Source organism: Hyaena hyaena, unplaced genomic scaffold, assembly GCF_003009895.1.
Source record: "Hyaena hyaena isolate Hyena2069 unplaced genomic scaffold, ASM300989v1 scaffold_797, whole genome shotgun sequence".
NCBI classification, from domain to species: domain Eukaryota; kingdom Metazoa; phylum Chordata; class Mammalia; order Carnivora; family Hyaenidae; genus Hyaena; species Hyaena hyaena.
The window spans coordinates 328,350-342,241 of NW_024081432.1; the positions used below are offsets into that span (position 1 = coordinate 328,350).

The 13,892-nt window shown below is 39.8% G+C and overlaps 1 protein-coding gene across 1 annotated transcript in view; it reads right to left on the reverse strand.

Annotated features, from left to right (window-relative positions):
* Window positions 1-13,892, reverse strand: part of STK32A (serine/threonine kinase 32A) — a 130,157-nt gene that overhangs the window by 17,013 nt on the left and 99,252 nt on the right. Inside the window, exons 8-9 of the mRNA XM_039219197.1 lie at window positions 10,555-10,652; window positions 5,545-5,661 (exon numbers count right to left, since the gene is read on the reverse strand). Coding sequence (XP_039075128.1) covers window positions 5,545-5,661; window positions 10,555-10,652 — 215 coding nt within the window. The remainder of the gene's footprint in view (window positions 1-5,544; window positions 5,662-10,554; window positions 10,653-13,892) is intronic.

Genomic DNA, 13,892 nt, shown 5'->3' on the forward strand with positions numbered 1-13,892 from the left:
AAGATTAAATGAGCCATGTATTTAAAGTGCCTAAGAGATAAAGACAATCACAAGAGATGAAGAAGGGCACTACATAATAATTACAGGGTCCATCCATCAGGAGGAACTAACAATCATAAGTGTCTACGCACCGAATATGGGAGCACCTAAATATTTACAACAATTAATCACAAACAGAAACAAGCTTATAGATAAGAATGTGCTAATAGCAGGGGACTTTAATACTCCGCTTACACCAATGGACAGGTCAACCAGACAGAAAATCACTAAAGAAATAATGGACTTGAAAGACACATTGGACCAGATGGATCTGACGGATATATTTAGAACTCTACATCCTGAGGCCAGGGAATTCACTTTCTTCTCAAGTGTGCATGGCACATTCTCCAAGATAGATCACATACTGGGACATAAAGCAGCCCTCAATAAATATAAAAGAATAGAGATCATACCATGCACACTGTCAGATCACAATGCTTTGAAACTTGAAATCAATTACAGGAAGAAGTCTGGAAAACCTCCAAAAACATGGAGGTTAAAGAACACCCTTCTAAAGAATGAATGGGCCAATCAGGCAATTAGAGAGGAAATTAAAAAATATATGGAAACAAATGAAAATGAAAACACAACAATTCAAAATCTATGGGATGCGGCCAAGGCAGTCCTAAGAGGAAAGTACATTGCTCTCCAGGCCTATTTCAAGAGATTAGAAAAAGCACAAGTCCAAAATCTAACAGCTCACCTAAAGGAGCTAGAGGCAGAGCAACAAGAACGCCCTAAACCCAGTAGAAGAAGAGAAATAGTAAAAATTAGAGCAGAAATAAACAACATAGAGACCAAAGAAACAATTGAACAGATCAATGAAACCAAGAGTTGGTTTTTTGAAAAAGTAAACAAAATTGACAAACCTCTAGCCAGGCTTATCAAAAAGAAAAGAGAGAGCACCCAAATAGACAAAATTATGAATGAAAATGGACTTATTACAACCAACCCCTCAGAAATACAAGCAATTATCAGGGAATACTATGAAAAATTATATGCCAACAAATTGGACAACTTAGAAGAAATGGACAAATTCCTAAACACACACTCACTACCAAAATTCACACGGGAAGAAATAGAAAACCTGAACAGACCCATAACGAGTGAAGAAATCGAATCAGTGATCAAAAATCTCCCAACAAATAAGAGCCCTGGACCTGATGGTTTCCCTGGGGAATTCTACCAGACATTTAAAACAGAATTAATCCCAATTCTTCTCAAGCTATTCCAAAAAATAGAAGTCGAAGGAAAACTCCCGGACTCATTTTATGAAGCCAGCATCACTCTGATTCCCAAGCCAGACAGAGATCCAGCAAAAAAAGAGAACTATAGGCCAATATCCTTGATGAATACGGATGCAAAAATTCTCAACAAGATCCTTGCAAATCGAATCCAGCAGCATATCAAAAGAATCATCCACCAAGATCAAGTGGGATTCATTCCTGGGTTACAGGGCTGGTTCAACATTCGCAAATCAATCAATGTGATCCATCATATCAATAAAAGAAAAGATAAAAACCATATGATCCTGTCAATAGATGCAGAAAAAGCATTTGACAAAATACAGCATCCCTTCTTAATAAAGACTCTCGAGAAAGTTGGGATAGAAGGAACCTACTTAAACATCATCAAAGCCATCTATGAGAAGCCTTCAGCTAACATCATCCTCAACGGGGAAAAACTGAGAGCTTTCCCCCTGAGATCAGGAACACGACAGGGATGTCCACTCTCACCACTGTTGTTTAACATAGTGCTGGAAGTCCTAGCATCAGCCATCAGACAACAAAAGGAAATCAAAGGCATCAGAATTGGCAAAGAGGAAGTCAAACTTTCACTCTTCGCAGATGACATGATACTCTACATAGAAAACCCGACAGACTCCACCAGAAGCCTACTAGAACTGATCCAAGAATTCAGCCAAGTTGCAGGGTACAAAATCAACGTACAGAAATCGGTTGCATTTTTATACACCAATAATGAAGCAACAGAAAGAGAAATCAAGAAACTGATCCCATTCACAATTGCACAAAAAACCATAAAATACCTCGGAATAAACCTAACCAAGGATACAAGAGATCTGTATGATGAAAACTATAGAAAACTTATGAAGGAAATTGAAGAAGACACAAAGAAATGGAAAAACATTCCATGCTCATGGATAGGAAGAATAAATATAGTTAAGATGTCATTACTACCTAAAGCACTCTACACATTCAATGCAATTCCAATCAAAATTGCACCAGCATACTTCTCAAAACTAGAACAAACTATCCAAAAATTTGTATGGAACCACAAAAGACCCCGAATAGCCAAAGTAATACTGAAAAATAAAACCAAAACGGGAGGTATCACCATCCCAGACTTCAGCCTCTACTACAAAGCTGTCATCCTCAAGACAGTATGGTATTGGCACAAAAACAGACACATAGACCAATGGAACAGAATTGAGAACTCAGAAGTGGACCCAAAAGTATACAGCCAACTGATCTTTGACAAAGCAGGAAAGAATATCCAATGGAAAAAAGACAGCCTTTTTAACAGATGGTGTTGGGAGAACTGGACAGCAACATGCAGAAGAATGAAACTAGATCATTTTCTCACACCATGCACAAAAATCAACTCAAAATGGATAAAGGACCTGAACGTGAGACAGGAAACTATCAACACCCTAGAGGAGAAAGCAGGAAACAACCTCCTTGACCTCCACCGCAGCAACTTCTTACTTGACACATCCCCAAAAGCAAGGGAATCAAGAGCAAAAATAAACTGTTGGGACCTCATCAAGATTAAAAGCTTCTGCACAGCCAAGGAAACAACCCAGAAAATTAATAGGCAACCAACGGAATGGGAAAAGATAGTTGCAAATGACATATCAGATAAAGGGTTAATATCCAGAATCTATAAGGAACTCACCAAACTACACGCCCGAAAAACAAACAACCCAGTGAAGAAATGGGCAGAAGACATGAACAGACACTTCTCCAAAGAGGACATCCAGATGGCCAACAGACACATGAAACGATGCTCAGCATCCCTCCTCATCAGGGAAATACAAATCAAAACCACACTGAGATACCACCTCACGCCAGTCAGAGTGGCTAAAATGAGCAAATCAGAGAACTCTAGATGCTGGCGAGGATGTGGAGAAACGGGCACCCTCCTACACTGTTGGTGGGAATGTAAACTGGTACAGCCCCTCTGGAAAACAGTGTGGAGGTTCCTCAGGAAACTAACAATAGAACTCCCTTATGACCCAGCAATAGCACTGCTAGGAATTTACCCAAGGGATACAGAAATGCTGAGGCATAGGAGCACATGTACCCCAATGTTCATAGCAGCACTCTCCACAATAGCTAAAACATGGAAAGAGCCTAAGTGTCCATCAACAGATGAATGGATCAAGAAGATGTGGTTTATCTATACCATGGAATACTACATGGCAATGAGAAACAATGAAATCTGGCCATGTGTAGCAACATGGATGGACCTTGAGGGTGTTATGCTGAGCGAAATAAGTCAGGCAGAGAAGGACAAATATCATATGTTTGCACGTATAGGAGGATTAGGAGGAACTTGACGGAGGAACAAGGGGGAGAAGAAGGGCGGAAATGGTGGGGGAAAGGGAGAGAGGCAAACCATGAGAGACTCTTGAATGCTGACAAAAACTGAGGACTGATGGATGTGGGGGGGAGGGGGGGAGGGGCATGGAGGAGGGCACTTTGGGGATGAGCACTGAGTGTTATGTGGAAACTAATTTGACAATAAACTATTTGTAAAAAAAAAAATTAAAAAATAAAAAAATAAAAATATACCGATCTTGATGAAAACTGAAAAAAAAAAAAAATAAATAAAGTGCCTAAGAGAAAGTCTGCTCTTATTAGCTGGTGAATGCTCATGCATTTTTATAAATGAAATTCATATCCTGCTAAAAGTGTGAGCTGTTCATATTGTTAATTAATCATCAAATAATTAATAATTATTAACAGTTGTTATTGCTTTTAATATGATCACAATTATTAATATTGGTGATTAATAATTAATCAAATTATATTGGGTGTAACACATACATAACCAAGGTTACTGTTACAGTTTTGGGTTTTACTAACTGGGATTAAAGATTTTCCCCCCACATAACCACTCCAGAGCCAGTATCGCATCAGTCCTGTGGCCCAAGTGGGAAATGTCAGTTCTCCTTGAGATCATTCCTGGAGACTATAGCTGTGGATCATCAGGGTGTCACAGTGGAGTGAGGAGGGCTCCAGAGCCCCTTATGGAAAATGACCCTACTCTTCTTCATCTTTGACATTATCAACATCCCTATTCCAAAACAGGGCAGTTGACCCCAAAGACAGGAGGTACACATATGAATCCCTGGCCCTCAAAGCTCTTGTCCTTAACTGGCCACTACTTGTGTGAAGTCTTCTCAAACTTTCTGTATAGAAAGGGCCAAGTATTTCTGTTTGTTTTAATTTCCAACCCAGTAAGATCAATAGACAGTCTTACAGTGCATGGCTAATAGGCAGTGGCCCACCATGTGCAACTGATGATTTGAGTTACACCTTGTTCAATGAGATGAGTCCACTGTCCATGTACTTAGAGGCATCAGCGGTATCAAATGGCTACAACAGCCTCTAAAGGCTTCTCTCAATTTCTGGACTTCCTGTGGACCTGTGGGAAGCGATTCATGAGCTTGAACCAATGTGTAGCACTGATCTGTATAAAGGAGGGAGCTGGAGGAGCTGGGGATAGGAGCACTGTTCCAGGCAGAGGGACTAGCAAGTGCAAAGGCCCGGTAGTTAGAGACTGATAGATGTTGGTGAGGAGGGAGAGGAAAAGGAGAAGAGAAAGAGAAGGCCAGAGCAGTTTATGTAGAGTCAAAAAAGTAATAAAAGTCCAAAATAAGGCTTCAGTGGTATTTAGAACCTTTATACCATGCCAACGATTTTGATCTTTATTGTGTGAACAATGAGAAGTCAATGAGGTTTGCATTGAACAGATTGTTAGGGGGCCGGGGGGAGAACACAGTGGGGTGTGCAAAAGCGTCCAGGACAAACCAGTTATAAGGCAAGACGTGATGGCAGTAGGCCTGGGGGGGACAGCAAGAGAGATAAAGAGAAGTGACAGATTCTAGAGATATTTATGAATCAGATTCCAGAACTTGCTAATGAATTGGATATGGGGGAGATGGATGATTGCGGGTTTCTGACTTCTGTCACTGGATGGATGGAGAGGCCTGTCACTGAGAAAGAGCACATCGTACAAAGTCTAGGTAACAGAGGTCAGGAACTCCATTTTGGACACAGTTGAGTTTGAGATGACTAAACAAGAGGATACGTGTGTTGCCTTCTTGAAATCGTGTTTGAAAGCTGTTCCATGCAAAGCCCGCTCTAGAAATGTATATTGTCATGCCCGCCTCCAGTATCGTAAACTTACTTCTTACCTCAAACCAGAAAGTATGCTTCTTTTCACCACTTCCTTTTGTCATGCCGTCCCCCTTCTTACCTTCTTAAGTAGTGACACCATTTCCTGTGACCAGGCAGAGGGGTAAGTCACAATAGCCGTCTCAAACATGTGTGCGATTTCCTTGCTGGACGTACTGGAGCGAATATGGTATGGTCTCTTGGAGGAGAGAAGCAATAAGAGTCTTCATTTTTATAGAGTAAAGAAAAAATGTTGCATTGCTAATGTTTCTGAGCTAAATTTTCAATAAGGAAAATGTCAGTCTCGTTTTCTAATCCCTCCAGCTGATTGTCGTTTTCATTTGCAAATGTGGTCTACTGTTGCCAACTCTCTTTAAAAAAAGACACCTGGGGCACCTGGGGGGCTCAGTTGGTTAAGCGTCAGACTTCAGCCCCGGTCATGATCTTGCAGTCTGTGAGTTCTAGTCCCGTGTCAGGCTCTGTGCTGTCAGCTCAGAGCCTGGAGCCTGTTTCAGATTCTGTGTCTCCCTCTCTCTCTGCCCCTCCCCCACTCATGCTCTCTCTCTGTCTCAAAAACAAATAAACGTAAAAAAAATTTCTATTAAAAAAAAGACACCAGAAATCTATTGTTTGTTGTGAAATCTCAGAATTTTTAAAAGTTGATAAGTCGATTGGGCCAAATGAAGCATTTCTGTATGCTAAATCCACCTCTGAGATACCAATTTGGGACTGTTTTATAAGGAAAATTACACAGGTATTTACATAAAACATGGGACAAGTGTTCAGTAAAGGGAACTTAAAAAAAATATTCCTTACATATTGATTATAAGGAGTTCCAGCATTTTATTCTACATCACGTGGCACTTGTTTGAATCAATAATAAGTTCAAGATAGAATGTTACCCACAGAATTTCATTCCCTGTCCATAATACTATTAGTTTCTAGCTCAGTGGAGAGGGGTGGAGAATTTCATGAGGAGGAAAAGTACTTCTGAGAGAATCAAGTTCATCTATAGTTTTAACTGGGGGAAAAAGAAATCAACAGTGGCTTTGTTATATATTTCACAGCTGTACACTAGAGGGCAGCCTTTACCTATATTAATTTCTCTATTTCATAAAACAGATTTCTGGGATTTTATCTTTTATGTGAACTGTGAGCTATTTAGGGCCAGAGATTACCCCATACTCATATGTGTGTCCACCTAACACCTAGCAGATGCTCATTATATGTTTGTTGAATTAACAAAATTTTGTATTAGATTAACCAACAATGGGTCAGTTAACATGGATACGTACGTTTATCAAGTGCCTGGACCTTTCAAAATACTTATTAAGTGATTGTGGGCCGGTGGAACAAATTGGGAGAAATAGAAAAGTTTATTATTTTTTTCCTGTTGTAAATCAGTATTTAAAGGTAATATAATGGGAGAGGGGTGCCGAGGTGGCTCAGTTGGTTGAGCATCCGACCCTTGATTTTGGCTTAGGTCATGATCCCAGGGTTGCGAGATCGGGTCCCACTTTGGGCTCCCCACTGAGCCATGAAGCCTGCTTAAGAAAGATTCTCTCTCTCTTCCCTCCTCTCTGCCCCTCCCCTTGCTCATGCGCTCTTTCTCTCTCTCTCTCTCTCTCAAAAAAAAAAATGTAATTATAGATGGCTAACAGACACATGAAAAGATACTCAATATCATTCATGATCAGGGAAAATACAAATCAAAACTTCAATGAGATATACCCTCACACCAGTTAAAATGGCTAAAATTAACACAGGAAACAACATGTGTTGGCAAGGATGCAGAGAAAGGGGGACCCTCTTACACTGTTGCTGGGAGTGCCACTCTAGAAAATAGTATGGAAGTTCCTCAAAAAGTTAAAAATAGAACAACTCTATAATACAGTAATTTCACTATTAGGTATTTACCCAAAGGATACAAAAATATTGATTGGGAGGGATACATGTACCCCAATGTTTATTGCAGTGCTATTGACAATAGCCAAAGTATGGGAACAGCCCAAGTGTCCATCGAGTGATGAATGGCTAAAGAAGAAGTGGTATACACACACACACACACACACACACCATAGAATATTACTCAGCCATCAAAAAAAGAATGATATCTTGCCATTTGCAAAGATTTGGATGGAGCTAGAGAGCATTATGCTAAGTGAATTAAGTCAGAGAAAGACAAATACCATATGATTTCACTCATATGTGGAATTTAAGAAACAAAACAAATGAATATAGTGGGTAGAAAAAGAGAGGCAAACCCGGAAACAAACTCAACTACAGAGAACAAACTGGTGGTTACTGGAGGACAGGCAGGTGGGGAGCTGGGTCAAATAGGTGACGGATATTAAGGCGGGCACTTGTGATGAGCATCGGGTGTTGTATACAAGTGATGAATCACTAAATTCTACACTTGAAGCTAATATTATGCTGTATGTTAACTAAATGGAATTTAAATGAAAACTTAGCATAAAAAAAGGTAATGTAATTAAGTATTTGAGCTTTGAAGGCAGAAAGGAGTTGAGTGCTAAATTAAGGCACTCTATTCGAGTTTGAATTCCTTTGTCTATAAAGTGAAGCTCCTTTACCTGTAAAATAAACCGCCACATGAAGTTGTTGGAAAAACTGAATCACATAATGTGTAAAATTCTCCACAAAGCAGCTAACACATTGCACACAATGCAGGAGAGATTTTTATCACCCTGGAGCACAGGGTAAAAAGGGTGGATACAAATGTGAATAGTGGGCAGCAAGGTGAGTCATGGATCAAGGTGATGTGAAGAAAGGCTTAACTCTGCACACGGTAGAACAACGTCAAGTTACCTGGGGAACCACAGACTGCTGGGAGTTGACCTCTAAAAAGGAGACTGGCCAAACTTTATTTCTTTTATCCAAGGTCTAAACATACACGCCTGCCATGGATTTTCTTCCCACAAGATTGAATAAAGGATTATAGGTAATTTATTTGTCTCAGGAACAATATAGTGGAAATAACCCATGTAACTCAGCCTTAGAAAGGAAATGCTAGGTACCTGACCACCATGCTCAACACTTACTGGCTGTTTACTAGCCAAAGGCACTGCGGGTCACTGCATGTGACCCATTCCTCACATACCGGCAAGAGTTAGGGTACATTCGGCACACTTCCGCTTCCTGGGTTCTGAGAATATGCACATACATCTTACCCTTCTTCTAATTTTCTCCATTTCATTTCGGTTTCTAAACTTACTGTTTCTCAAACAGCTAGAAACATAAAGTTATTTGATAAATGAATACAGTAATTGATGAACAGGCAACTAACGGGTTTGAGTGTGTTTTTTCCCATTTACTGTAGAAGGCCATGTGACCGAAGCTAATATATTTTTTAAAATCCTCATGACTGTCCACTTATTAAAAATAGTCAATCATTGCCTTTGTCTTATAAAAGAACTTCTTTTCCTAGGTTGAAAATTCGAAATTCATGTTAATCCATCAGCTACCAGAAGTGCGTATTTATTCATTTGCCAAATATTTATTGAATGCTCATGATGTTCCAGCATCTCTGTTGGGCACTGGGGATTCAATGAAGAATAAGACAGACGTGGTTTTTACCTTAGTGGCGCCTACAGTCTATTTGCAAAAACCGTAAATATTTATATCGACTGAACACACACCCCTAAATCAAGGGAATATATGCTATAAAGTAATACACTGTGCAATGACAGGATATATGAAATCTTAGGCAGCATATAAAAAGCAAGAATATAAAGAATGCAGAAGGTGGTGAAGGTAAAACACTAGGTGGGAGAAAATGAGGTGTGATTAGAGTCATATTTCAGGAGTACAAAAGCAACAGAGTTAGTTGCAGCTAAGGATGTGCAATTCGTGTCAAACTCTGTGTGTGCCCATCAGAACCTAACACTTAAGGATGGCACCAAGCCAGAAGAGGAAGACCCCGCCTCTGCACTGACCGACAAAGCAGGCAAATGGTTAAGGGACCTGCCCATTCATCCAGACTGCAGTGAAGTTCAGAAACCACGGAGATGCCAAGCATATCTTTGAGGCATGTATCTTTCTATAAATGAGAATCTGTAACTGTGGACGAAATCATTGCTTAGCACCCTTTCTCTGTGGCTTCGTTGTGTTGATAGTTGCAGGTAAATGGGACTAGCTGTATTTTGAAACCTAATTACCTGTAGCCTAGTTGGGGATTCTTTCTGAGATTGTGGCAGAATTGATACATAGTGCCTTATTCCCCATGCATTCAGTACACACTTGTTATGTATCTACTTAAAGTTAAATACTGGGAATAATACTCAATTCAATGTACAAGGTGCATGCTTCACCTTTAATGAATTTGTAATCTAATAATACAGAAGAGAAAAAAACATAAAAATGGATAGACCTTGAAAAACTCACAAGGGCAATACTTTACAAAGTGGATTTAAATTCAGCAATCTACTAGTAACTTTTCTTCACCTTTCCAAAAAGCCAGAAAGAAAAGAAAAGTGAGTTTGACAGTGTTAATACAGCACATCCCAGGGAAGAACCACAGAGGTAGTATGATAAGGGAGGGAGGGAAAAAATAATTTCTTGGCGAAATTCTCTCTAGGCATTTTCTTGGTTTAAGAAAAGTCTTCTTTAAAAGGAAACCACTCTCATTTTCCACTGAACTCAGAACCCAGGGGCCGGATGACAGAGAAGAATCCAACAAGACAGGGCATGAATTGAGTTGTGTTAATAATTCACACTTGCCTTAGGGAAGTGTGTCTATGTTAGAGTCCTGTACCGTGACCGCAAAATGATTTTCTTTAAACAAACAAATGTATTTACACAAGCTATTTAGTGAGGTGCCCTGATTCTCCCTCTCTGAGAGTTTATAATATCCATATTACTCATTTAATTTTATCTGGATTTAACGCTAACTCACATGCTTGACTCCACATGTGGGAGAGTGAATATGTGCAGAAATCCCAACTATCACACGGCATAATGCTTTTGCCCTGCAAACAAACTGCTTGAGTTCAGCAGGGAGACAAATCTATCCTTTCATTCTAAAAAGGAAATTTGCTGGAAGAGTCAACCAAAGAAAAATGGAATTCTACCATACCCGGCCTCTCAGGAGCTCATATGCCGTCACCCCCAGGGACCACCAGTCAACGGCAAAGGCATAGCCTGCTTCTCTTCTGGAGCTGAACATCTCAGGTGCTGAAAACACAGAGAAGTCAGGTCAGTTTTACTCCCTGACACATTAATGAATCCCTTTTCCCCACATGTTCCTCCTCAGGCACATTATGAGGGTAAATAAAGGAATAAACACTGTTAGAGATGTTTATCATTTGCTGCTAGATTGCTCACAGCAGGCAAAAATGTCTAATTTTCTAGTCTCAGTGGACTCATTCGTCAACCAACATATGGGCAAGCACAGACCTTGATGGGCAAATTCTGCACTTATTTATATCATATACCTATTAAAAATTGGATCCCATAAGCCTCAAATGTTCAGATGATCCTAAAATTCAAAAGGCTCAGAGGATGGTATTTTTTGTCTTCGTTTGGAAGGTTTGTGCTAAAGGACCCATATTTGTATCACTGCTGCAAACAACACTTAGAATTTGGTGCACTATACGCTGGATTGCCTCTCCATCTCAGAGTCATCTAGAAGACACAAGAGCAGCATTTATAGCCTGCTATTACAGGTGGTGAGGGAGGGGAGAAGGCAGAGTTGACATTCTGAACGATATAAGGTTTTACAGTAGGTGGAGAAACTTAACACTTTGTAGCATAGTTATTTGAAAGGACTCTTTCAATAACAAAGCAAAGCTTTAGTCAATTTTGTCCCCCATTGGTGACGCCCTCGCTATGCATTCTCCAAGTGCTTGGACACACTGTGGACCTTCTCCACTCTCATCCAGGAATATACCTAACTTGTGAGGGATGAACAAAGCAAAGCAAGGGCAGCTTGCTCATGGCTCCATTTTTGGTGTGTCATCTTGAACCTGGCATTTAGAGTCACTCAACAAAACATGTTGAATAAATGAGGATGAGTCAAGTAAACATGGGGCCCATGCTGCCTGGGTTCAAAACCCACCTTGACCACTTGTTCCGACCTTGAAGAAATCAGCTGCTTGAACATGAGAAATGTTCATCAGCAAGGTCAGAATAATAAGCAGGAGATTTTTATAGAGGCGAGAAATCAAATGAGATGCCAAAATCTCAGTTCAGCACTTGGCACCTAGAAAGTGCTCCAAAAATGAGTCCCCATTCTGGAGAAGCAAACTCTTATAGGAATGGGGATTTTACTTGTAAAAAGCTATACACAGGGGCACCTGGGTGGCTCAGTGGTTAAGCGTCCGACTACGGCTCAGGTCATGATCTCACAGTTCGTGGGTTTGAGCCCCATGTCAGGCTCTGTGCTGACAGCCAGCTCGGAGCCTGGAGCCTGTTTCAGATTCTGTATCTCCCTCTCTCTCTGACCCTCCTCTGCTCACGCTGTCTCTCTCTCTCAGAAATAAATAAAACATTTAAAAATTAAAAAAAAAGCTCTACACAGCTGACCCAAGCCTCTGGTAGTCAGGGGTTGCCCCTAGACAAAGGAAACGGATGTGACATGGTGCCTGCACACAGGGTGGACCTACCTGGGGCTCTCAAGTCCCAAGTCAAATCCTGTAGACAGCATCCAGTTAGAGGTAGAATGTTGACGTCCCAAGGCCCAGGACCAACCCTGACTCAAAGAGCCTTCAGTAGCAGGACTAGGCAGGCCTCATTCCCTAGTGAATTCATCTCCCACGGATCACTGCGTCCTTCCTGCAAGTCTTAGCTCTCCATGCAGTTCCAGAGATAATAGCCCTGACTCCACAGTCCCCTCACCCTCCAACTGGATGGAATGGGCTTTACTTCCCCTTTCCCTTATCAGTACCTCATAGCACGTCATCTCAGATACTTCCCTGGGTGACAAGCCACAGGCATCTCAGGGAAATAGCAGAGAACTCTGAGGGATAAATAGGAAATCAAGCTAAGAGAATACTGAACATCTGGATATTTTCAATTTGAGAGTGTTGTGAACAATGCTGCCATGAACATTCCTATACATGTAAGACCCCTAAAAGCTTTTAGGAAGCCCTGGAGGGTGGAGCTGCTGGGGATGGGATGCACATCTTCACATATTTATCCAAGTGATGGTAGCGATTAACACTGTGACCATTAGTGTATGAGAGGGTTTTTTGGTGTTCGGCGTCCTTACCCACATTCGGTGTTAACTGACTTTTTGAATTTTGTCAATCTAGGAAGTGTGTACTGATCTTTCACTGTGATTTAAATTGGCATCCTCCTGATTTCTAATAAGCTTGAACACATTTTAGTGTGTCAATTTGCCATCTGGATTCCCATTATTTGGTTTTCAGGTTTTAGCACACCTAGATAGTAGATTCTTGGTCAAGAAATAAAGAAAAAGAAAGTGCCTAAAATTTAATCCATAAATGTAATACAATAAAAGTAATTAGTGAAACTTACAAAAGATATTCTAAATTTCATCTAACAAAAAAAATCTGTAATAACCATTGTCTGAAAAAAGAATAAAGACATAGAACTGCATCTCATGTATTCAATTACATTATAAAACTATAATAATTAAGATCTGAAAACCGCAGTATGTAGACACTAGTACATAAGGATATTTAGTTTATGATGAACATATTGTAAATCAATATGAAAAGAGTCTTAATTGATATGCTGTCTCAAAACAGGTGTTTAATGATCTAACAAAAAATAAAGTCAGATCCTTGTGACATATCTTCAGTCAGGATTATGTAACTGGAATAAGGAAAAACATGAAAATATAACAAAAATAAAATACTAGGTAACCTTATCCAAAATCTGGAGGTAAGAAGGTCCTACTAAGGATAGCATCAAAGGTAGAAACTATAAAAAAGACCAATGGTGTGATGATGTTAGAAAAAAAGTTCTTTATGTGAAAAATGTTATAAAAACAATAGCAAACTAAAAGGTAGGAAAAATCATATTTGTAACACATAGGATATGCTATTATATTCTGAATGTATAAGGGGCTAGAATTTTTATATGATTAATAAAAATTATTTTATATAATTAAGAAGAAATATCAGTATAGGATAAAAATATTAACACCCTAGTAGAAAATGGGTAAAGAACATGCACAGACAATTTACAGAATAAGTCAGAGAATTGCAGTATTAGTATCATAATAAGGGACCACTTTAAACCATCATTTCAGGAAGATTAAGGATATTCATTGCTCAGCCCTGCTGAAATTGCAGGGAAGTGAATATCCTCAGACACTTCCAGAATGAATGAACAGAAATCAATGCAGATTTTTAGGAGGAAACGTATTAACACATAAATTTCCACTGACCAGGAATTCTTTGAATGGGAATTTATCACAGATATGAACTAACTGTAGGATCTGTTTCT